The sequence below is a fragment of the Chiroxiphia lanceolata genome, chromosome 5 (genome assembly GCF_009829145.1).
Source record: "Chiroxiphia lanceolata isolate bChiLan1 chromosome 5, bChiLan1.pri, whole genome shotgun sequence".
Classification (NCBI taxonomy): Eukaryota; Metazoa; Chordata; class Aves; order Passeriformes; family Pipridae; genus Chiroxiphia; species Chiroxiphia lanceolata.
In genome coordinates, this window is record NC_045641.1 from 55,761,640 (window position 1) to 55,784,264 (window position 22,625).

General features: G+C 42.1%; 2 protein-coding genes across 3 annotated transcripts in view; one reads left to right on the forward strand and one right to left on the reverse strand.

Moving 5' to 3' along the window:
* TXNRD1 (thioredoxin reductase 1) overlaps positions 1-2,461 on the reverse strand; it is a 47,706-nt gene extending 45,245 nt beyond the window's left edge. The window contains exons 1-2 of the mRNA XM_032688144.1: positions 1,958-2,461; positions 292-413 (exon numbers count right to left, since the gene is read on the reverse strand). The gene's annotated coding sequence lies outside the window, so the exon portion shown is untranslated. The remainder of the gene's footprint in view (positions 1-291; positions 414-1,957) is intronic.
* Positions 2,462-3,297: 836 nt separating this feature from the next.
* NFYB (nuclear transcription factor Y subunit beta) lies at positions 3,298-21,211 on the forward strand. Of its 2 annotated transcripts, none has more exons than XM_032688147.1 (7): positions 3,298-3,466; positions 11,623-11,716; positions 12,226-12,356; positions 14,142-14,339; positions 16,122-16,203; positions 19,205-19,284; positions 19,497-21,211. In XM_032688147.1, the coding sequence occupies exons 2-7, from the start codon at positions 11,623-11,625 to the stop codon at positions 19,527-19,529; spliced, it is 618 nt and encodes a 205-aa protein (XP_032544038.1). In that variant the 5' UTR covers positions 3,298-3,466; the 3' UTR covers positions 19,530-21,211. The 2 variants fall into 2 exon arrangements, with proteins under 2 accessions (XP_032544038.1, XP_032544037.1); XM_032688146.1 differs by having other exon boundaries at positions 3,408-3,494.
* The last annotated feature ends 1,414 nt before the right edge of the window (positions 21,212-22,625 follow it).

Consider the following 22,625-nt stretch of genomic DNA (forward strand, 5'->3'; position numbering starts at 1 on the left):
CTCTTATAGGTTTGCCTCTCAGGTGCACTGTCACCATGCAGGCCCTGTTCATGACTCCTATTCACAGCTCTGGGATGGCACAATACGAAGGTCACCTGAGCAACCACTTCCTTCCAAGGGTAGCAGGAATTTTAGTGTTAAAGGGGGAATACTATCTAAAAGGAAGGTACACTTATGTAGCTGAAGAATTTTTCAACACCACAGAAAGATACTGATCCTTGGAAAAGTAAAAATGTCTTGAAATTGATTTAATTCCATCTGGTCTCATCCTACTGTGACTTGGTTAATTACCTGTAGATAATTTCTTCTGGATTTCTGCATTCAGTCCTTTTCACATAGCATTGCTTGGCTCTGTAGCAGCTTTCAAGTATTTTTTAATTAGGATTGTCTAATATAAATAAGAACTCCCTAATCTACAAAAAAAAAAAAAAGGGATGATAACAAGCATTAGAAAGATCACTATCAAGAATGAATATAAGATCCTGAAGCACCACGGAGTTCATAGGTTTAGGACAGACCTATTTCCAATCTGTTACACTAAGAATTTCACTGTTTTGAGAACTCTGGAGAACGTTAGAAGAATAACCCACACACGCACACATCCACTGCTATTTCTACAAAAATTGTAATTTCTCATTTCAAACACATACTTTTCCAAATCACAGAGGCCAGAGCACAAGGAAGGCACATTCTGAAGCAAGCTGATGTATCTGTTCTTGTTTAAAGAAGCATACTTGCTCACCTTTGACAGCTTTCTTAGCTAACATCTACTAAATAGAACAGAAGATATCTGAAGTTTTTGATTCCCTTACTGAAAATTTCATACACAAAATGGCAGCCTCAGGAAATAGGTCATGACCTCATGAAATATGGAGTTTGAGAATATACTTAGCATAGGAATAAAACAATAATCCAATTAAAGAATGAGTGATAAATGTGTGACAGAAATTGTAACTTATGGAGGAACACAAAATAAAATGTATGTGAAGGGAAATCCTGGCTTGGACTCCCTGACCCCAGCTGGCTGAGAAGTTTAACCACTGAGTGCTGTTCTGTCTCCAATAACAGTGAATGCTTGTTCCTACTATGCTGTCCTAAAGAAAAGCACTAAGTAAAACAAGTGGATAAGTAGTTTTTCCATGAAAACAACATTGATAAATGTCAGCAAAAACACCACGGGAGAAACAATGTTTTTGTTTCAAGTTTGAAAGTTTTGAGGGCCGTGCTATCAAGGAGATTCAAAATATCGACTAGTGGCTTGAAAGAAGGGCATTGTCTGCTCTGTGCCCTGAAGAACCTGCACACTGGTCAGTGTTCATCTCTCTGCTCACTTGTGAAATTCTGAGCTGACGTGACAGAATCCATCCAAAGATCTTAAGACTCCACAGTAAGATGAATAGTATCATCATGGTATTGCATTCAGTGAGCAAAAGCTATAAAATAGATAAAGGGGAAAATACATTCCCCAAGGCCCCAAACTTAGTGTTCTTGCATTACTTGACATCTTCTGGCCATTTAAAAAAAAAAAAACTTATTACTGCTTATGGTACCCAGGAGGCAGAATCAAGCTGCATAATAGCATTTGCAGTAAAAACCTGTGGCCATGAAAAATTCTTCTCACTTGATGTTTCAGTTTAAACTCAAAACTCAAAAATCTGAATACATGGATGATGAGTGTATCTAAATCTTTGTGATATACCAAAACATATGAAACTAATGTTGTTACATGAAACCATGTGGAAATGTGTAAACGTTATTGAGTTTTTCTTTGTTTAAATCCCAATACCAGAAGGAAGCAAGGAAAGGAGTGTACTGTATTTATCAGAGGAGGATGCTAGCAGAGGTTATTGTGAAACACAAGTTTCACACTAGTTTAGTTAAAATACTTAAGAACCTCATGTAATGAAGAACGACTACAGGTTAGAAGAACTGCACAAAACAAAAATATTCTTGTTACCTCTGTTGTGGAGATTGCGTGTACATGTGTTGACGGCAGATGTGTGGAATGTCTTTGGCTGCCTTCACCCAGAAGGAAAATCCTTCTTTCCAATTCTGGTAAATTGGCAGGACTGGTGGATTATGAAGTGTTTCATATAAATGTTTCATAAGAGAGGTTTATAAATCTCAGTAGAGAAGTCAGTCCAACTATCATCTTCACTCAGCAGCCCGTATTTCTTCAGAACAAAGCTTAAAAGCAGAAGGAAAATGTGCTCTTTAGGCCCTATATCACCAGAGGGAAATGATCTTTTCAGGTCTGCAGTGAGATTTTACTTCTGTAGAGGGAAGGGGTAACACAGACCCACAGATCCCTTCCCCCAAGGTTCTGTCCCACCAAATGCTTTGTTGGATCGGGATCCCAGGAGCCATCTTTCTCCTTCATCGACCTATTCCTCTTCATCAGCCTCTGATAAAGGCTGTGCAAAATGTAGGAAGTCACTGGAGGATGTAACCTGTTCTCTCAACAGGTTGGAATAGAGCTGAGGAACCTCTATAAAAACCTTGTCTGCCCCGCTAACAGCAGGCACTGTCCACTGAGGTGATGAGGGGTGAGGACAGGGACAAGGTGAGCAGGACATAGCCTGGAAGGGCACTCTTTCCCCTGGTCCCCACCTCCCAGGGCGTTGAGGATGACTGGGGGACTGGAGCATCTCTCTTACAAGGAAAGGCTGGGGAAGTTGTGCCTGTTCAGCCTTGAGAAGAGACAATTGCGAAGGGGCCCTCATCAGTGTCTATCAGTATCTGAAGGGAGGATGTCAAGAGAATGGAGCCAGGCTCCTCTCAGTGGTGCCAAGCAACAGGACGAGAGGCAATGGGTAGAAACTGATGCACAGGAAGTTCCACCTGAATATGAGGAAGAACTTTACTGTGAAGGTGACCGTGCACTGGAACAGGTTGCCCAGACAGGCTATGGAGTCTCCCTTGCTGGAGGTATTCCAGAACCATCTGGCTGCAATCCTGGGCACTGTGCTCTAGAATGACCCTGCCTTGCGCAGGGAGGCTGGACCAGAAGACCCACCGTGGTCCCTTCCAACCTGACCCATTCTTTGATTCTGTGATACCAAGGCCCCGGGGAAGAGCTGCGCCTGGTCAGAGACCGTGCTACACAAGCACCACCAGCAGCAGCAGCCCTGCGGGACTGAGCCGTTCTGGTGGGGACAGCCCTTGTTGTCAGCCCGGACCCCGCGGGCAGCCCCGGCCGCCGGCCGTACCCGGGCCCGGCCGCGGGGAAGGCGGATCCGGCGCCCCCCGGGCCGGGCGCCTCCATAAAGGAGGAGGGCAGGGCCGGCCCGGCGGGAGGGAGCGCGCTGAGGGAAGAGCCGGCGCGAGTGCCGGGGAGGCGGCGCGGAGGGAGGGCAGCCCGGCTGCGGGAAGCGGGGCTCCGCGCTGGGACTGGTTCCTTCGCAGCCATTTTCCGTCCAACCAAACAGCCGATTTGCGGAGGGAGCCAACCAGGGCCGCACTGGAGGTTTGTGCCTGGCTCCGGCCAATGATTGGTAACCGGTTCCACTGCAGGCTCGAATGAAATGTCCGTCTCCCTCCCCGGGCCCCGGCGCTGCCGCCGCGCCGCCGCCGCGGGCACCAGGAAGTGCGGGGCGGCCGCCCCGGGCCCCGCACCGGCCGCGCGCCGCTTTGTGCGGCCGGAGCCGCGGGGGCCGCGCGGCTGGGGAGCGGAGCGGGACGGGCGGGCGGGGAGGGAGCGGAGCGGGCGGGCAGGGACAGAGGGAGGCGGCGGCGGCGGGGGGCGTCGGCAGGGGCGTCGGGGCGCTGCCCCCGCCGGTGTCCCGCTCTCTCCCCGGGCCCCCCACCCCCCGCTCCGGCTCCATTTTGCGGCCTAGGCGGGGGTGAGGGCAGCAGGCGGGGCTGCCCCGCGGCCGCCCGGCACCCGCCCGGTCCGCTGAGGGGCGGCGGGCGCTCCGGGGCTCGCGGCCTCCCGCGGCCCCACCACGGCGGTGTGCGATGTCCCCGCCGGCCGCGCTCGCTGTGCCCCGGGGCCGCCGCTCCCGCGGCTTTGTGGCGGCCGCGCCGGGCGGAGGGGGCTCCGCGCTCTTTTGTGTCCGCCCGGCCGAGCCCCCTCCCCTCGCCGGCGAGGGTCGGGACCCCCACCACGCCCACGGCCCCGGGCCGGGCCGGGACCCGGGCAATGGCCCGGCCGCGCTTCCCGGTGCCCCCCGCACCGTTGTCGGGACAGAAATTTCTTGGAAGGTTTGGCGGCGTTTTGCAGGGATAAGGAGCGGAGGGCGAGGCCCCGGGATGTGCGAGTAGCCGGGTGGCGGTGCCGGCGGGAATACGAGGCCGGGCTGGCTGCAGGGGGCCCGGGCAGTGCGGGTGAGCGGCCCCGCAGGTGCGGCCAGCACGGGAGTCACATCCAAGGTGACCAACAATAAAGTTGCTGATTAACTGCGGACTCTCGTCTTGTTCGATTTGTAAACAAGGGGTCACGACAGACGAGTTGCCTATCGAACAGATGTGTCGGGAAGGCTTGGAGGCTGTGGGTATAGGTGGGAAGATTCCCCCCCGTGCCCCTGCGCTGGCTGCGTTTGCATCATTGAAGGGCATGAAATCGGGAAGTGGGATCGATCGGCTGGCACTGGCACAGACACAGCCGGGTGGCATCGACGCTTGTCCTGAAACACACGTGGCAGGCAGGGGAGAGACAGGACACTGCCATTATCAATGTTCACACAACTCGGGTGTGTTCGGCAAGTGTTTTTGGGCAGACCTGTGTGTGCCAGCCACTGTTCTGTGTCTCTGGAAATTATGTAGTTGGCGATCCCGAAGAGTATTTTATAGGTTATTCACAGACAATAGTATTGGAAAAAAATTTGGTATGTTCTGGTAATGTTTCTGCAGCTATAAAGATAACTTATCCCCTTCGTGGGTCCTGCTGCAATACAGCAGCAATAGAAAATCAACAACTAGCTTTACCAATTTCTTCAAGGCTTAACCGAAAATATTTTGTTCTGCAAAGAACTGTCATGTAAAAGCTACCTACTGTGCTTGAGTTGCTTTTGGGAGTGCAAAATTATTGATAACAATGACCTGAACATTTCTAGGCAGTGAGGAACATAGAAGTTTGAGGTTCAGCCTTTGAATGGATTCTGTCACATGTAGTAACCTTTGCTTGTCATCCTGATAGATGGAAGTTATTGTCAATTAAAAAAAAAATAATTGCAGCTTTCTCAAAGGAAGCTTTGGCAAAATGGTAGCAAAAAGCAAAATGGCAGAAGCCACTTCAGGCATTATTCACAGAATTTGCAGGAATGGAGAAATGGTGTTTATACATAATCATTAGCATAGTGTTTCTAAACAATGAGCTAGTGATTGCTTTCATTTTCTCTTTGGTTATGTGGCCTATGGCATGACAGTTAGAATGTTAAGGGAGGATCCATCTGTAATTGTCTAGGACACCCAGGATTGTTCAGTCTGAATCATTATGAGGTCTGCCTGAGTCGCTTGAGCTCTGCATTGAGTGGGTGATTATTTATGGCCTTGGCAGCCAGCATTTACAGCTATGACATTATATTTGAGAGAAGTCAAGAACACTGGATATTACTCTTTACACTTCAGTATTTGACAGTTACAGCAGTTCAAAGCTTAACTCTTATTTGTGGTAATAACTACATGAAGGGAGGCAGCATTCAGAAGTGGAATAAAAAAGATTGTTCAAGATACTGTGAAGATAGGTAACATTAAACACTGAAATTTTTAAAGTCTGATACCTTGTTTTGTTGGCATTTAAAAAAGGTTTGCAAGGCTCTTTCTTTGGTGCTTTCAAATGCAGATCTCTAATGTCACTCTACCTTTAAAATTTTGCTTAGAAAGGAATTTGACTGAGTTTTGCAATAGTACTTTGGAGAAATACGGTATTTGGAAATTGCTGTTTGAGTGGCAGGATGCTTGTAAAAAGGGCAAAACATGACTATATGTATGCCTGATAAATAACATCAGTAGAATGAAAGAAAGTGTCAGCAAATTCAGTGATTTTGGCTGAAAATACTGGTCTGGTCTGAAGTAGCTCTTTGAAACTCTTGCTTGTCCTGTTGCTTGAGAGGAAGAAGTTTCTTGGCACACTTGAGGTACTACTGCAATGAAGGAAAAACATAACCAACTTGCAAAAGAAAAAGGCAGGATTTATGGACTGCTGATTTAATAAACAGAACAGCTTAGTTTTTCACAAAAATTGCTAGAAAAGTATCAAAAACTTAATATTGAAAGGTAATATGGGGATTTCAGTCAGGTTGCAGGAGGAAGGAGGTGCTGGTGCAGTCTGTTCAGCACTGCTGCCCTCTTCCAGCTTATGCAAAAGCAACAAAACTGCCTCTGTTCATCTGTTCATCTTGTTTATTTTCCCCTCCAGCTTCTCTCTTCTGCTGCCAAAAAGGAGAATGCATGGAAACTCGGTTTCTCCTGCTTGCTCCATATCACTGATCCACTCCTACTTGATGTGAAAATACATGTGTTGTTAGTCCACCCATATGTATTGGAGCTGTGCTTGTGGACGTTAGCCAGCCTGGGAAGGAGCCACCATGTGCTCTAGCATAGCTGGATCCATGTGGAGGGGACTTGGGCCAGTGATTTTGGGGCTCATAAGATGTAAAGTTGATAGGCTGTCACGAGGAGGGGGAGGGTGGAAAGGTAGCAATGCCCTGTTTGTGGTCCAAGGGAAGGAACCCGGTACAGCTGAAATGCTGATGAGCCTCAGTGATGCTGTGGGGTTCTCTAAGGATCAGTCTGCTTCTCCTAATGTTATTCTCCTGTGGGGAAAAAACACTTTGTGAGAGATTAGAGAAGCCTGAGATGGAGAGAGATGGAGAGAGAGAGAGAGAGAGAGAACAGGATGTATTTGTGTTGTAGGCATGTGCTAAGGGATTTAACTTTATGCTTTTGTGTGCCTGCTGGAGCAATGTCTCATGAATGCATTCACCAGCTGGCATTTCCTGCTGCAGGAGACACTGCCAGGTGAGAATTCAGTGGGGAGTTAGGTTCCCCAGGAGTCACTGAAAAATAAAAGGAAACTAAAGTTGTATTTTCAATTGAAAATTTTTTCTCTTTAGCAGATGAGGGTGCAGAAAGCTCAAAAAAAACGTCATGTCTCTGCTGTTATGTACTGCTTCAGAACTTTACATCTTGTGACAAGGTGTGGCAAAATTAATCTACAGTGACTGATGTGGTTACTACCTACAGTTTGTTATCATTTCTATCCTGCTTCTTTGGCAGAAACAACTGTGTGGAATGTGTGTCAAGTGCTTCAGTTCATTGCATATAATTTTCTGCTGTCCCTCTTGTAGGGTAGCGGTTTGGGAGACGGGGTGAATAAATACCACATGAAGTACTTAAATCGCAAGAGGCCTTTGGTTCCCCTTCAAGAGATCAGTTTTGCAAATCATTGCCAGATAACTTCACCATTCTGAAGATAAAAATCATGTTTCTTTGATTAGTTTTAATTTTTTTTTTCCTTTTATACTGATCTAAGCTTTAGTCCCTTAATCCCTTTGCCCCCTCAATGCTGACAGGTCTGGGCTTGCATTCTTCTTCAGTTATCATTTAGTTGAGCCACAGATAGTGGTCTCTTAAGAGAGCTCATAAGATTAAACAGGATGCAAGATTTACTTTGAGATACTGAGGTTTTATTAGTTTAGTATAGACGTGTTATAGGAACAGTCTGAGTTGTGGGCAGCTGACAGGAGCATGTTTTTTTAAGCACCCTTCAAAATATTTATACCAGATGTCAGACTAAACCTGTATGTTCATTCACTTGCATCTTATCACTGAATTTTCTTTGATGTCTGAAGTGTTTCTCTTTTAACGTATTTCTCAGGTTAATTTCCATGCATCAAGTAATTTATATATTCCTAGTAATATTCTTTTTCATTAAAGATGAAAAAACCAAAATTGAACAGAAAAACACTAGCAGAAAACTTTGTGCTGCTGCTCTGTATTCAGATTTTTTTATTTTTTTTTTTGCAGTATAGCACTAGATGTTTGTGTCCTGTACTTCCTTCATTTCTCTTCCTGGTTGTTGATAAAAATCAGATAGTGGCATGGTCGTTTTAGAGACTGACCTGTCACTTCTGATGTGCTTAGCTCTCAGTCTTGATTCAGTCCATGTGTTATGCATGGAGGAGCTTCAGTGTTTTCCTAGTACTGGAGGCAGGGGATAATGTCCAACATGCAGTAAGTACTTCTTGCAGGTGTACACAGTATGTGCTGTGAGACCAGGTGTTGGAAGCCTCCTCCCTTGTGCAATTCAGTGGCCACACAGCAGGGGTAGGAAACGGTCTTGTATTAAAAGACACTGCAGTGTCTGCGTGCTGAAACTGCCATGCAAATGGCGTGTATAGTCTGCAAGCGGGTACTTGTTTTTGAAGCAAGTTGTAACAACTCCAGGGGTTAAAGCAAAATCTGAGTGGGGAGTTCTTGCCCATCTGGACCTTTTAGAATTAGATCTCCCAGGAGATCTCCTGTTCATGAAATTTAGCATCTATTTCCATCGACAGTGGTAGCTCTTCCTACTAAAAGTGCCAGCATAAGAACTGTTGTCCTTTTAGTCTCTCGGTGACTGCAGTTAGTGTAGGCAGGGTGTTGTTTGTATGTTAATTGCACTGTTGCCTTTCTAGAGTAACTTCAGGGACACAAAGTTTAGTGTATTTTGTGGCTTTGGAGGGGTTTTTTGCCTCTTTGTTTAAAGGAATGGGATTAATTAGCAACAGTGTATTGAGAGTGTTTTCTGGTTTTCTGCGCCCTGTTGTGTGTACTACAGACCTTGTGCTGAGCTTGACAATCAGATAATGTGATTGACTTCTTTTGAACATCTGAAATTAAAACTGTAGTACATGAGCATGTAAGTGTGTTGATTATGAGATGACCAGGGTAGCAGTGGCCACAGCTTTCTGCAAGGTCATGTTTGTGTCATCCATCAGGCTCAAAGAAATACTAGTAGGGTGACTAGATGGTATATTAATTACAGTTGCTATATTCAGATGCCTAGGTCTAGATTTGAATTAAATGACAAATGTGGCTGAAGTTCTTCCATCAACTTACTTGGATTGAAGTGGTGTGCAGGGATACTGCTCCTTTTCTCACTGTGAGGCCAGACAGGCTGTGGAGGGGGCTCATGGGGCAGCTGGGCAGGCTCTGGCTGTGGGGGTCTTCAAGATGGATAATGCCCTGGGCAATCTGCTCTGAGCTTGGAGCTGACCCTGCTTTGAGCAGTGGTTGAAGTACAGAGACCTCCCGAGGCCCCTTCCAACCTGAATTATCCTGTGATCCTGGATTAGGGCCTGGTTATGCAGGAGGGTGTTACGCTGTCCATAATCTCCTGTCCCAAGGTTGTCCTGGCAGCTAAAATCTTTCTTAAAGTAATACTGACAGAAGTAATTTCAGTTGATATTAAGCTGTCAGTGCCTGTTTTCTTTATCTGAGTCAGATCTGCCTTTTTCTGTTGCAAGCCTTTTCCTGTCAATTTTGCTAATCACTGGTTTAGATTCATAACGTTGATAAACATTCACACAAATTCCCACTAATGGTGAAATAATAAACACTGTAAGTAGATCTGGAAATGTGCACACATAAAAGAATAGAAGCAAAGATGGTACCTTGAGGATGTATCAGTCTAATGTGGCCAAAACTGTCTGCAGATGCAGCAGAGGTTTAAAAGAGATTCAAGCAGAAATTGTCTTTTGAAGGGGGGCTGGGCTAATGAAAGCAAGATGGTTTCTTAAATGATATTGATGGGTCTTGGCAATAAAGGTTCAGATGGGGTAGCCTGCAGGAGGGGTGAGCAGAAACCAGTGAATTATTACATCGCTGAAGAAATTTGAAGAATATTGCAATCATAAAGGAAGGAAATATTTTAGAAGATAGTTTTCATAGGAGACTAAAAAAGGAGGGGGAAAGAAAGATCAAGGTATTTAAAATGGTACTGGGGCTGAGTAAAATTGATGCTTAAAGATTGTTGAGATCCTGTGTTAAATTCTAGTATGGATCAGAGAGCTGAAACTGAGAACAAGACTGCCAGAAAATCCTAACTTAACTTTGGAGGTGGCTTTTGGGATTTACCAGACTGCAGAATGTTAATTGTTTCGAATTGCAGAAGGAAGAGAGGGACACAACTCTCTTAATGTTGTGTGATGTCAGTTTTGGTAATCTTGACGTGCAGGACTGTGATATCCTTGCATTGTCATTACAGTGAGCTGAGTAAGCAAACAGCAGATCCTTTGGAAAATTGAAAAGCAAAGTTAAGTCTCCCAACAAAGTATCTGCAAAATGCAGACAAAGTGAATTTATGTGAAAGTTGGCACATAGAAGGCTAATGCCTAAAACACTACCTTTCCTTTGGGCAGAGATGCTGTGTAAGAAGTGAAACTGGTTTACAAAAGCCTATCAAAAGGGACCAGTAGTTCTTTAAAAAAGTCCGTGTGTGTGTGTGTGTGTGTAATACTCTGTACAATAAAGAAGACGTAGAAGGGTTGGTTTTTCTCTTGAGCAGCTCCTAAGGCTACATCCAGCTGTTGTAGTATTGCCTGAAATCTGAGCAGTGCTCGGGTTACTTGTGCATTTGTGGCCAAGCGTAACACTGGACGTTACCTGAAGGTTTGAAAGCAGAACTCAGCCTTGTTGCCACAGGCAAAGTGCAGATTAGAGAGAGGTTAAATGCTCATATTTCTGGGTAGGTATAAAAATAACACCACCTTGCTTCTTCCTGCCTCTCCCTCTCCAGGCTAATGTTTGTGGAAATAAGTGAGCTGTGTGGTCTCACTGGCAATGACCATGTGACCCTTTGGGGCAAAGGTTGCTCTCCAAAGACACCAGGGACTTGTACAGTTGGTGTAGGACAGCGAGTGAATCCAGCCGAGTTCTGCCTTCCTGGGGCCTGTGTGTCCAGCTTGTCAGTAAAAAGGAGGGAAGTACTGGCTCTTTAGGTGTCCCTGTTTCTCCTGGCATTCACACTACCTATTGGACTGTGACCCCATCTCCAAAGCCTCAAGATGAAGTCTTCTTGTTGGCCATCCTGTCAGAACATTGAGAGAGGAGCACTGAAGGATGCCCAGAGGAGTGAGGCAGGGCAGGACCAGGGAATGCAAAGGGAAACAACTCAGAAGGCACACAGGGGTGAGTGGTGCCTCAAGGAGGAGGAAGATGCAGAGCTGGTCCTGAGGTCTGGCTAGAAGTTTGTCAGTGGGCTTGACCAAAGCTGTTTGTGTGGAGGGTAAAGGTGAGTGAAGGATGCACTCTGTGTGGTAATAAGTAGGTAAAGCATTCAGTGAGCAGGGCCCTGATTTTGAGCACTGTTCAGAGAAACAAATGCCTTGACCTGTTCTGGTCAGGCCCTCCTGGGAACCCAAGGTTGCTGTGTATGTGCTGCACGAACCAAATGGTTCTGTGCGTGGCCTGTGCCTCTGGCTGAGCTCCTGGGGAAGCCTTACAAAACAGTTTCTCTGTTTCCACTGACTGTAAAGCTCAGTAACAAAGGTGGGGATGCTGTTCTCAAATGACAAAGTATTTATGCTTTGCAGAAATTGGTCTAACAGTTTTAAGTTGATTAATGTGCTGGTTTTCAGCAGCAGCTGTACTTAACAGTGTAACAATCATACCTGAAAGGTTTCCTTCCTCTGGTTGTAGATGGATGGTGATAGCTCCACGACAGATGCTTCTCAGTTAGGAATTGCTGGAGATTACATTGGTGGCAGTCACTATGTGATACAGCCTCATGATGGTAAGAAATGTTATAGTAAATGTACTATTTCTCTGTGTGTTATATATACAGATATATATAATTTTTTTTTCCTTTCCAGTTCTTGTATAGTTCTCTGCTATCTTTTCTCAAGCTAAGAATTTGCAGTTGTTTGTATTCATAATGTGTTCAGATGTAAAGCATTTTTTCTGCATCCTGAAGGGTGGAGGTTGGATTTTTCAATGTTGGCACCGACACCTTGAGGTGATGACAAAAAAAAATTTACTTCCTAGGAAACAGTTTGTATTTTGACATGACATTAAGAATGCCTGGTGATCAGCAGCCATGTACATTTCTGTGCATAATGAGATAAAGATTATATGTTTATAAAGGTACCCTGATGTTGCATCTATTTTTTTAATTATTTTGATGGTGTTAATGCACTGTGCTTTCAAAGGACTTCATCCTTCAGTGTAAGATTTTAAACTGACTTAATTATTGCCTGCTGTCTATCAAGTACCATTTCTGTTAACTTTTCTTTATTTCATTAGACACAGAGGACAGCATGAATGATCATGAAGATACGAATGGCTCAAAAGAGAGTTTTAGAGAACAAGATATATATCTTCCAATTGCAAATGTGGCAAGAATAATGAAAAATGCCATACCCCAAACAGGAAAGGTAATACCCTTGTCTGCTAAAGAAAATGTGTTAATGAGTTTTATTCCTTCCTTTTGGTGAACTTGAGCTGGTAGAACAGTATATTTTTCCAAGTGATGCTGGTTTATTGGATAAAAGCCTTATAAAAGAAAAGGAAAAAAAATAGGAGCAGGAGATAATTGAGACCAAGTCCATTTTTGTTAGGTTTCTGGAAGCTTTGAGTAACCACTATAATTAGAGCATCCAGAGCAGTGTTCTTCATAGGGCTTTCAAGAGCTTTCTTTTTCCAAGATATGTTCTCTGAAACTGTTGTAAAGGATGAGACTTGGTGACAATCCTGTATCACTAAAAATATTTTCTGTGCAAGTCTCTCAAGAGACTTCATCTACTTTTATTGAGGTGCATAACATTTTAAATAAGTGAACCATTTTGGGTGAAATAAAAATGTAATCCTCATCCTGAAGGAAAGAGAGTGGTTAGCCTTCCATCACCCTGATTTTTGCATACCCACATGCCAAAGTGACCTAGGAAGTCTGCCTTATACCATGTAGCAGATAAGGCCAGATATTGAAACCCTGTTTTTATTTCTTACTTCTAAGAATAGGCTTTTTAATCCATTCTGCTGAGCTGGTGGTTGTATAATTATTTGATTGTTCTACCTGTTTATCTTAAACCTTTGCAGGGCTCCTATTACTTGCTGTTTCTCTGTTGTATTCCAATTCCAGCCTAGCTAAAACTGGGGTGGGTTTTTTTGGGATCACTCTAAATAGAAGGAAGACATAATTTACTTGCATCTGCTTGTACTTTCATAGTGTTCAGGGCTTTCTGGAGATCTGGGTGTTACATTTATAACTTTGCTGTGAAAAACTCTACCCTAGTCCATATTGTCATAAATTTTTAGTGATCAAGATGAGATTTTTCTCAAGAATTTAGCATATGGGATGTAGAGCTGTCTTGAAAAGTCAGGCTGTTTTTTTGTGAAAAACTGCAAAGGAAGTTGCTGGCTGGTGACTTCTGAAAATCTCGCCCTATGTGTCTGAAAATATCAGAGGAACTGGTGAAGATTTTGCATATGATTACTGCATCTTTTTTTTTTAAATACAAATAAGGTTCTTCTCATGTGAAGAATCAGGATATTAATTATTAAAATCTTCCCAAGTAATCATGAGTAATGCTTGCTGTAATTTTAAGTCATGGAAATTACTTTTGTCCAGCTGAAAACAATAATCACATTTACTTATTTCATTCTTGCCAGGGGCATGTGTTTCTTCATTTGAATTCTCATTTGGAAAATTTATACCAGAATATTAAAGCATTAGAAAGGCTTCCTGCTAGGCATATATTCTAGTCCCTGAATCTGGTCAGGATAAAAATACTTGTCATTGCTGAATTTGTGGGAACATACTGCAGTGGGGTTGGAACTGCTGGGTCTCTCAAAAGGAAGATGCAAGTGGGCTATGGCATTGTAATGAACAGATTTAAAGAGACATAGGTAAGCAAAGCAAGCAGTACTGAGGTGCTTCTGTGTGTAAAAGCTTGTACAGAACATAGTTAGGACTTCAGGAGATCCTGGCAGTTGTCTATACAGGCTGCTTGAAATAGTGAAACATAGATAAAGTCACGTTGCAGCTGTTCTTACATAGAGCAGTGATGACATCCAGTGATTCCCTATACAGCATTGCCTGAATTGGTATTAGGTTTTGGGATGTTTTCTTTATTATCTGGTGTATTACCTGAGTTTTTTGCGGTGGGTTTTTTAAATCTTGCATCTTAATGAATAATTTTATGATACTTTTTCCTTACTAGATTGCTAAGGATGCAAAGGAATGTGTACAAGAGTGTGTAAGTGAATTCATCAGCTTTATAACATCAGAAGCAAGTGAGAGGTGTCACCAAGAGAAGAGAAAGACCATCAATGGAGAGGATATTCTCTTTGCCATGTCTACGTTGGGGTTTGATAGCTATGTTGAACCTTTGAAGTTATACCTCCAAAAATTCAGAGAGGTTGGTATATGCTTGGGTTATTTCCTCACTTAATTAACCTAGTTGTGTTTAGCTCTCTGTCATTGTAATTATGTAACAGGTAACTTGCACAGTATCTCACAGCCACTAGGCAGGGAGTAATGTTACATTTAAAAGCCTTCAGAGGATATGAAGAGAAAAAGGAGGAAGTAAGCATTTTGATTAGACTTGCTGATTCAGAGTAGTTAAAGCTTTCAACTGAATAAATTATCTAATATATTCGTGGTAGTAAATTGCTCTGTTCTTTAAAGGTGCCTATTAAGAATGTTGGATTTGCTCTTTGGGTTCAGTCAATAAAACTGTGCTTGTCTGCACCCTCTGTGGAAGTAGCCTAATGCCATTTGTTTGTCTGGACTTCAGATCTGCAAAAGAAAAGTTGTTTTTCTCATGCTAGAATAATGATTCACATGGAAGCCAATCTGCTTCAATGGGTTTTTTAATTATTTTTTTTTAGCCTGTCCCTCGGTTTGCTTTTGATACATAGTATCAAAAGCAGTAGCTAGTGCACGCTACCTATGTGATCTAAGCAGTTTAATTTATCCCTTCTCTAGCAGAAAGTAAGTGGTTTCCTTTCAGCAATTTAGACTTTTTGAAAAAGGAAGTTGCTTCTGCTTGGGTTTTTTGTTCTGTTCTACCTCCCCCGTCTAAATTGGCATTGCTATAGATGAGTATGCTCTTCAGACTTTGTTTTGTAGACCTAAGGTTTTTTTAATTAATGGGGTCAGACTCGCTAATGATATTTGATTTGCTGACAGCACTTAAAGCTTCCCCTTCCCAGAAGGTCATTTACTGTGATAACTGAGTAACAGGAGGGGTAATCTAAAAGTTGAAGTACTGCTGTGTACTGTCTTTTTCCAGTGCTGTGTAGCAGTTGCACATGCTGTGATAGTGCTGTATGTGCTTTAATTAAAAATGCAAATATTGCCTCGCTAGTTTCAGTACTACTGAAGAAGTCTGAAGTGGGTCTATGCTACTTTCATTCTTAATTGACTGTTTTTGCAGATTATATATGCTGTGGTAGCAGAGTAGTTGGATTGGGTTTTAATTGGGTGGGTGAATCAGATAGCTTTGCTCATCAGTTATAAATCTCCATTCCAGCTAGGGTGTCTTCAGGGTACCATATACAATGAAATATTTCTGTTTTGTAACTGAGTATTTAGTCTGCAGCAAGCACTTGCAGAGAATACTTTTGATGCCCATATTATTTTCTTAGCTGTCTTTATGTAATAGCATAAAGCATCGAACTTCATACTTGTAAACCTGCATGCAGATGACTGGAGGCCTTGGCTTTCTGTGCAGATATCCTTTCTGGCTGTAGTCCTTGACGTGGGAAGAGAAATTCAATATCTTGGTTTTAAATGTCAGTTCTTAGTTGTATGATGATGGTGCCTGTGTGTGGTTGGTAAGCAAATGTTGCACATTCTTGGTAGTTCTGAGTTTCTGTGATTTCTTGTAAATGCTGTTAACGTCTCTGTTTGGATTATCACAGATCTTTGGCTTTCTGCAGAAGGTGAAAAGCCTTTCTTAGAACTACACAGTCCTAGTTTGTCAAGTTTTGGGTTCAGGAGTATGGCTAAGATGAAAGACACTTGTAGTATGCATGTTATCAAATCCAGTAGAGTTTACAGGTCTTAGATGTCAAGCTCCAGTTGCTGCACAGTGACTCTTCTGCAAGTTCCAAATGTTGGCTAGAGCTCATGGGGCTTTGAAAAAATCCCAAGCTTTTTTTTTTGTTGACTTTTTTTGTGCTATCTCTCTCTGTAGGCAATGAAAGGAGAAAAGGGAATTGCGGGAACAGTTACAACTGGAGACGGTCTAAGTGAGGAGCTCACAGAGGAAGCATTTAGTAAGTAATAATTTTTAATTTATTATATTATTACTACAGCTTTCATAAAAACAGCGCTTCCTTTAGATATCAGAATTCTTACTTGGGGAATATATCCTGGACTGGCCACATGTTATGCCTGTAATCCATTGAGATTTTTGTTTGAGGTATCTGGAGATAAACTGTGCTGAGATAAATCCTACTCAACGGTAGGAGTTTTGGTCAGAAGTCATATAGTGGTAAATGATGACACTCCAGTAATAGCTAACATCAACTGTGGAAGATTTTTAAATGCATATATTAGTGCTAGTATTTTTCTCTATGCTTTCTTTTTTTTTTTTCTTTTTCCCCAGCAGCTACATGTTTAGGCCACATTCGTTCTACTTGCAAGACTGTGGGGGGGAAAAAAAGTGACTTGAGGACTTGAGGAGCTCATCTTTGAGAATGAGGCAGAGAAGAACGTCATCTTCATATAATTCTAAAATACTTAGTATTTCTTACAGTTGAAAGAATACACAGATTGGCAAATAAAAGGTGTAGGGCAAGGAGCATCATGTGCATTCACTGTAGCTCTTCTTCCTTATACTGTTAATTAAAGCCTGACAGCTGTAGGGATTTGCACTGGTTTTGTTGATGTGGGATTCCTGCACGTAGTCTTTACCTTGGCTTTCAAATGTTAGGGGCTGGTAATGTTGAAGCTGATACAAGAAGAATTAGGAAGCGCAGCTCTAGTCATATCTACTGATAAAATTTAGTTTTTCAAGTATCTGATAAATATTCTGTTTAAAGTCGCTGAACTAGTAAAAATTCAAAGACTGAGGACCAAAATTACCTATTCAGGGTCAGAAACACACTTTGCTCCAAGTTTGATGACTTTGGATACCTAATACAGATTCTTCAGGTCTCTTCCAACCTGGAAGATAAGCTTGTAAAACTGGCTCAAAACTAAGAATCAAAATTTAAATATTGCAGTGGACTTATAGAAAGCTTTATTTTTTTTAATATGACCCTTTTAATTTTATAATTAAAGATTAGGCAATGCAAATAGTAAAATCTTATCTCTAGTCACTCATAGGTAATAGCTCTGTTTGTTCTGAAGTAGTGAGAGACTATCACAACTATGGGCCCTACTTGTTTTACCTTGGATATGTTGCTAATGGTTTCTACATTGCAGCTGTTTGGAGTCTGTCCAGTTTGGAAGTTTGTTGAATCAATACATAGAAATTGTTCTAAAAGGTTTATTTCATGGAAATACTGATTTGTATTTGTGTATATTCTGATTTTCGCTTCAAGCATCTAAACTGCTGTTCAGGAATTGAGGGGGAATATGTAGTTGGAAACTTCTCGTTGTGTCTGTGTCCACTGTCTTGTTTTATAGGGCAAAGAGGCAAATTCACAAAAAGTTTCTCCTCTTGATGCTCATGGGCTGCTTAGCCCGGGTACAATGCCCACCAGAAAATAGAAACCAGAATCAAGAAATCAACTTATTCTATGGATCCTCTGTCCCCCTCACAGATTTGATGTGATCTATTAAGCTTCAGAAGGCTGAAGGGCTGCTCCTAGTTCTTGTTCAAATATCTCAGGCCTAGGAGCCTCGGAGTACTCTATGAAATAAACCTCAATTTGGTGTGATTTGAAAAGAGCAGCTTTAAAAGTAATATTAAGTCCTGGCAAGATGCAAAGGAGATGTTGCAGTAGTAGAAGGTAAAAAAAAAAAATTATGTGACATAGCTGACCATGTCAAGTGCTGTAGGTATTTCTCTCCAGAGGGGCAGCTACAGATCTGTCCAGAATGATGGTCTCACTGCAGCAGTAGCAGTGACTGCTGTGCTGCTGTGGCACAACCCTCAGCTATTTGTTTTAGCCTCACATCAGGGCTGGGTCAGTCTTGCCATTAAGCTGTGTTGGATGTGAAACATGCAGATTGAAGGGCAGTAAATTTTAGACCTGCCAGAGCCACTCTCACTTGCAACTGAAGTAACTGAAAATTTGTACAACCAAGGAGGAAATTAAAAAAAAAAAAGTGACAAAACCCCCAACCAACCAAAAATCCAATTACAAAGCCATCAAGTGTCAGCTTTCAAATGAAAACTGTTAAGGATTATAGTGTGTTTTCAAAATTTTTTGTTGCTATAGATCTTGTCTATACTTAATGACTGAAAACAAAGCCCCATTGTTTGCGTCCTAGAGGAAAATGTTACGTTACAGTGACTCAACTTACAGTTTAAGAGTTCTGCTACTTTGCTGCCAAGTAGCAGTTGTAACATACCTACTCTGTCACAGAGCTCAGTGTACATGTTATTGTGAAGGTTTATGTTATAGCATCGCTCCCCATGTCTTCTCGCTGTATTTCAGAAGTACTTTTTACTCCTTTTGTTGGCCTCCTCTCTCCTGTGTGAAATTCAGAGCTCTTGTGCATACCCTGAAGGACATGCTGAAGTCAACCAGCGTAACATCAGGCTCTGGCAGTGCCTTTTATTTTTTGCCATTGCCTGTCTCTGTTCATCTCTGCTGCCTTCCATGAGGCTTCCATATTATGGAGTTCCTGATGGATTCTGTTTTATAAAGCAGCATAACCATTTCATTGAGTTCCTCACACGTGGGTATGCTCAAGTGCTAACCAAAGCCAAATGAATTCCCCAGGTTTCCTGGGATATCAAATGCTGGAGATTGCTTTTTCAGTGGTCAGGATGGCCACTCCGCTCCATTTGCCAGGGTACAGCTGGGTATGTTCTGCTTCAGACACGTGCAGGGCAAAAACAAGGTGCTGTCTTACTTTTAGGTTATCTGATGCAAATTTAAGTTGAATTTTGTTTCTTAAGTGTTTCTTCTTAACGGGAAGAAACTTGTTTACTTATAACACTTGGTAACAAGTGTGTCTATATGCAGGGTGGGATGGTAGCTGTCAGGAGATGAATGGCTCTGTAGCCATGGAGTGGAACACAGAGGTTATTTAATGGACACAAGGCTCTGTATATCCAGCAGCTCCTGTCTGACTTTCTTAAAATACTCTTTCTTTCAGCTAACCAGTTGCCAGCAGGCTTAATAACCACAGATGGCCAACAGCAGAATGTTATGGTCTACACAACATCATATCAACAGGTACTGTATCCCATCCCCTACTCTCCTTTCTGCTGCTAAAACTCAAGCACTGATTCAGCTGCTCTGTTCTGAAGGATGCGAATGGATTTTATTTAGTCCTTTGGTGGTGGCTGTGCTGCCATTTCAACACCATGACAGTTCATGGCTGCTGCTGCTGCAATGCAGTTTCAGAAAAGGTGCATTTGAATGTAAACTTGCATTTTCTTTTCTAGATCTCCGGTGTTCAACAAATTCAGTTCTCATGATTTTGAAGAAAACTTTTTATCTGGGAACATGAGACGGAAAACCTGTGCAACTCTAATGAAGAGGCAGTTTTAATGACTGGTGAAGAGATTTATCTCTTTGTATATTAAATAGCTGTAATGTAGCTACCAGAAGCTTGACTAATTGAGGTGTGAGTTCTGACTCAAATCTTTTTCATGATGATTTTAAAAAAAATAATTGGATTTTAAAGGTATTAAAGTATTTTTGTTTTGTACAAGAGTTTGTTGCTCTGTATAACTCCTGTATGCATTGTATATTGCAATTTATTACTGTCAGAGATTTGTAGACAGTTTCTTATTTTCATATTGAATCATGTTACTTTTGTAATTCAGGTAAACAGCTGGGTTAATTCATGTTTACCCTTTTAATTAAATTGTAAGGGTAAAGTTCATTTTTGAATGCAAGTTGCCTTTATTATAAAGATTGAGTTGGTCTTGGTTATGTAACTTGTCTTGCATGACAACCTCAACTAACTTTACATGTCAGCATATTTATTGAAATTTTGAAAGGGACTTTTTCCTCATGAAATGAGCAGCTCAAAAGAATTGCTACAACTGTTTTTTTAATGTAACTTCTGAATTAAAAGTTAATCAAAACCAATGAATGCTCTACTACATTTAGGGGCTTAGAGCTTATCAACAGTGCCGAAAGCACTGACTGTGTGTGATGCAGGTTTTTTTTTCAGTTGCATTAACTCTCCTTTAACTTACTTTGATATTTTTAAGGTGGTCTTTCTGCCTTCGTTTTTATGTATGGTTTTTAGAATCCAAAACTTAGAAATCCAAGGCTAGTGGGGGAGGGGGGGATTTTATAGTCCTTGTGGTAAAAGATCTCATTTTAACTTTTTACTGAAATGTTTTAAGGTTTCTTGTGAGACTGTGGGAACTCAAATGTGTTAGTGACTTTGTGTGCAGGCTGCCTGTGTGTGTGTGTGTGTGTGTGTGTGTGTGTGTGTGTGTGTGTGTGTGTGCAGGAGTGGCTGAAACTTGAACAAGTGATACAAACCTGAAATGGAAGACAGACTTCTAGTTTGCTGTCTCTTTCCTGGTTTTGCAATAAACTCTTCCTGGGTAATGTAGTTCTGTATATTTAGTGAGCTGTTCTTGGTAACATTTCTGTTTCTTTAATAATTGGGTGGGTAATTTTGTTGCCATGTCTTAGCCTGTTAGGGTAATGGTGGGGGTTTCAGTAATATATCTTACTCAGACTGAATTTTGGGACCTTTGATATTTTTACTGTTTGCAGTGGACTGCAATGTAATATAATAATTATCTTTCCACCTACATGTCATTAATTTAAGCAAACCACACCTTGCAACTGTTGCCATATAATTTCTTGCTGGTTTTGTCTTTTCTGAAAAAAAAAAGAAAAAAAAAGCCAAAAAAAAAAAGTAACAGTTCAGTATTGGGAAAATAGCTTAAACTAAGACATCCTGGAAGCCTGAAATAGGCAGTTCTTTGCTAAACAAAAATTTTATGTATGTGCAGATTTAAACAGCGTTTCTTACGTGTCAGCATCATGCTGGCAGAGCCTTTGGAGGTGATCCAGTGTATTCTGTGGCAGTCTGGACGGATGTTCTGGGTTTTGTGGCAGCCTGTCATTCTTCAGCAGCTATGACTGAACAAATGGAGTTTTTCATTAAATGTAAAAATGAATAATACAATCCCTACACGAGCCCCTTCTGTTTGTATTCCATTTATTTCAGGGCAGGATACCCTGTTCTTGATGTTCCCAGATTTGCAATGGAAAAAAGCTGTGATACCGGCTAAGGAGAAGCTAGGAGAGATTTGGCAGTTGGAAGTGCAGGAAGGGGGCTGAGGTCATCTTCTGTGAGTTTAGGTTAAAGTATTTTGAGTTTGTGGTTTATACACCATCATGTGAGCAAAGGAGCATTTTTCTTTTTTCTTTCTTCTCTTCCTCACCCCCTGAGGTCCAGGCACAAAACTGCAACCAACTTGCTCATTCACTTCTGAAACTACATAAACAGAAGTAATAGTGCAACACTTTGTTCCACCTCTCTTTGAAACCATTCTAAGAAAGTCTGCAGGGTGCTGTAGTGATGGTACAACAAATAAAACAACTGTGGTCTGAAGAAATACTTGCCTAATTTATATTAGGAGTAGCACAACCACTGCAGAGCCTTTAGTTTTGTTTAACAACTGATGCACGTTCTCACTTTTCAAGTATTCCAAGTTTACAAGTAGCTTAGACCCAAACCAAGAATGACCATTCCTGCTGCATCTCATGTGTTCCTACAAAACTGCTGTGTTTGGTTCTCTGAATGTTTTGTTTGAACTGACATAACCCCAAATTGAGTTTGTGCTCGAGAAAGCTGTGGCAGCCTGTGCTGAGACTTGGAGAAAGGCTGCTTGCAACAGCAGTGATGGTCAAAGATCTGTTTCCAAGCACAGTGACTTTTTTTTAGGTGTCTTTTCATGACGCAAGCAAATTTTACCACAGTGATTTTTTTAAAATGAATTTCTGTGTAACTTGATCCTCCTGACATTTCTTTATAGAGTGCTCGTGGTGTCTTTAAAAGCACAGAATTGTTGTTATCTCTGGTCAAACTGCAGTTATGAGAAAAGCTGATTTAAGTGGTGCTCTTTTACATCCCCTTTTCATTACAGGCTTAATGGGAGCTGAGGCTCTGCCTTTACCACTCTTGTTGATGTACATACACATTGTTCACTATTTTGTTTATTCCTCTCTTCTGATCTCTACTGAATGCTAAAATATGTGGCTGGATGATGTAGCCAGAACACAGATGGAGTCCTGGCATGAGGTGGTACATTCTAAATATCTACTGACCCATGCTTATCTGCCTGTAGGTAAAAATCAGCCTGAATTATGTGGGCTGTACTTCAGATAGCTGTCTTCCTTGAACTGCACCCTGATATGCTGTGAATCATGTCAGATTAGTAGATGATCCCTATTGCAGTTTCAGGATGATGCTCATTAAGATGTTGCAAGCATATATAGGTGATTTCTCTCTTGCCTTTGGCAGGAGAGGAAGCATATGGGCAACTGCACACACAGAGGAGATTCCTCAGTGCAAAGCAAGGGGGAGAGCCAAGGGC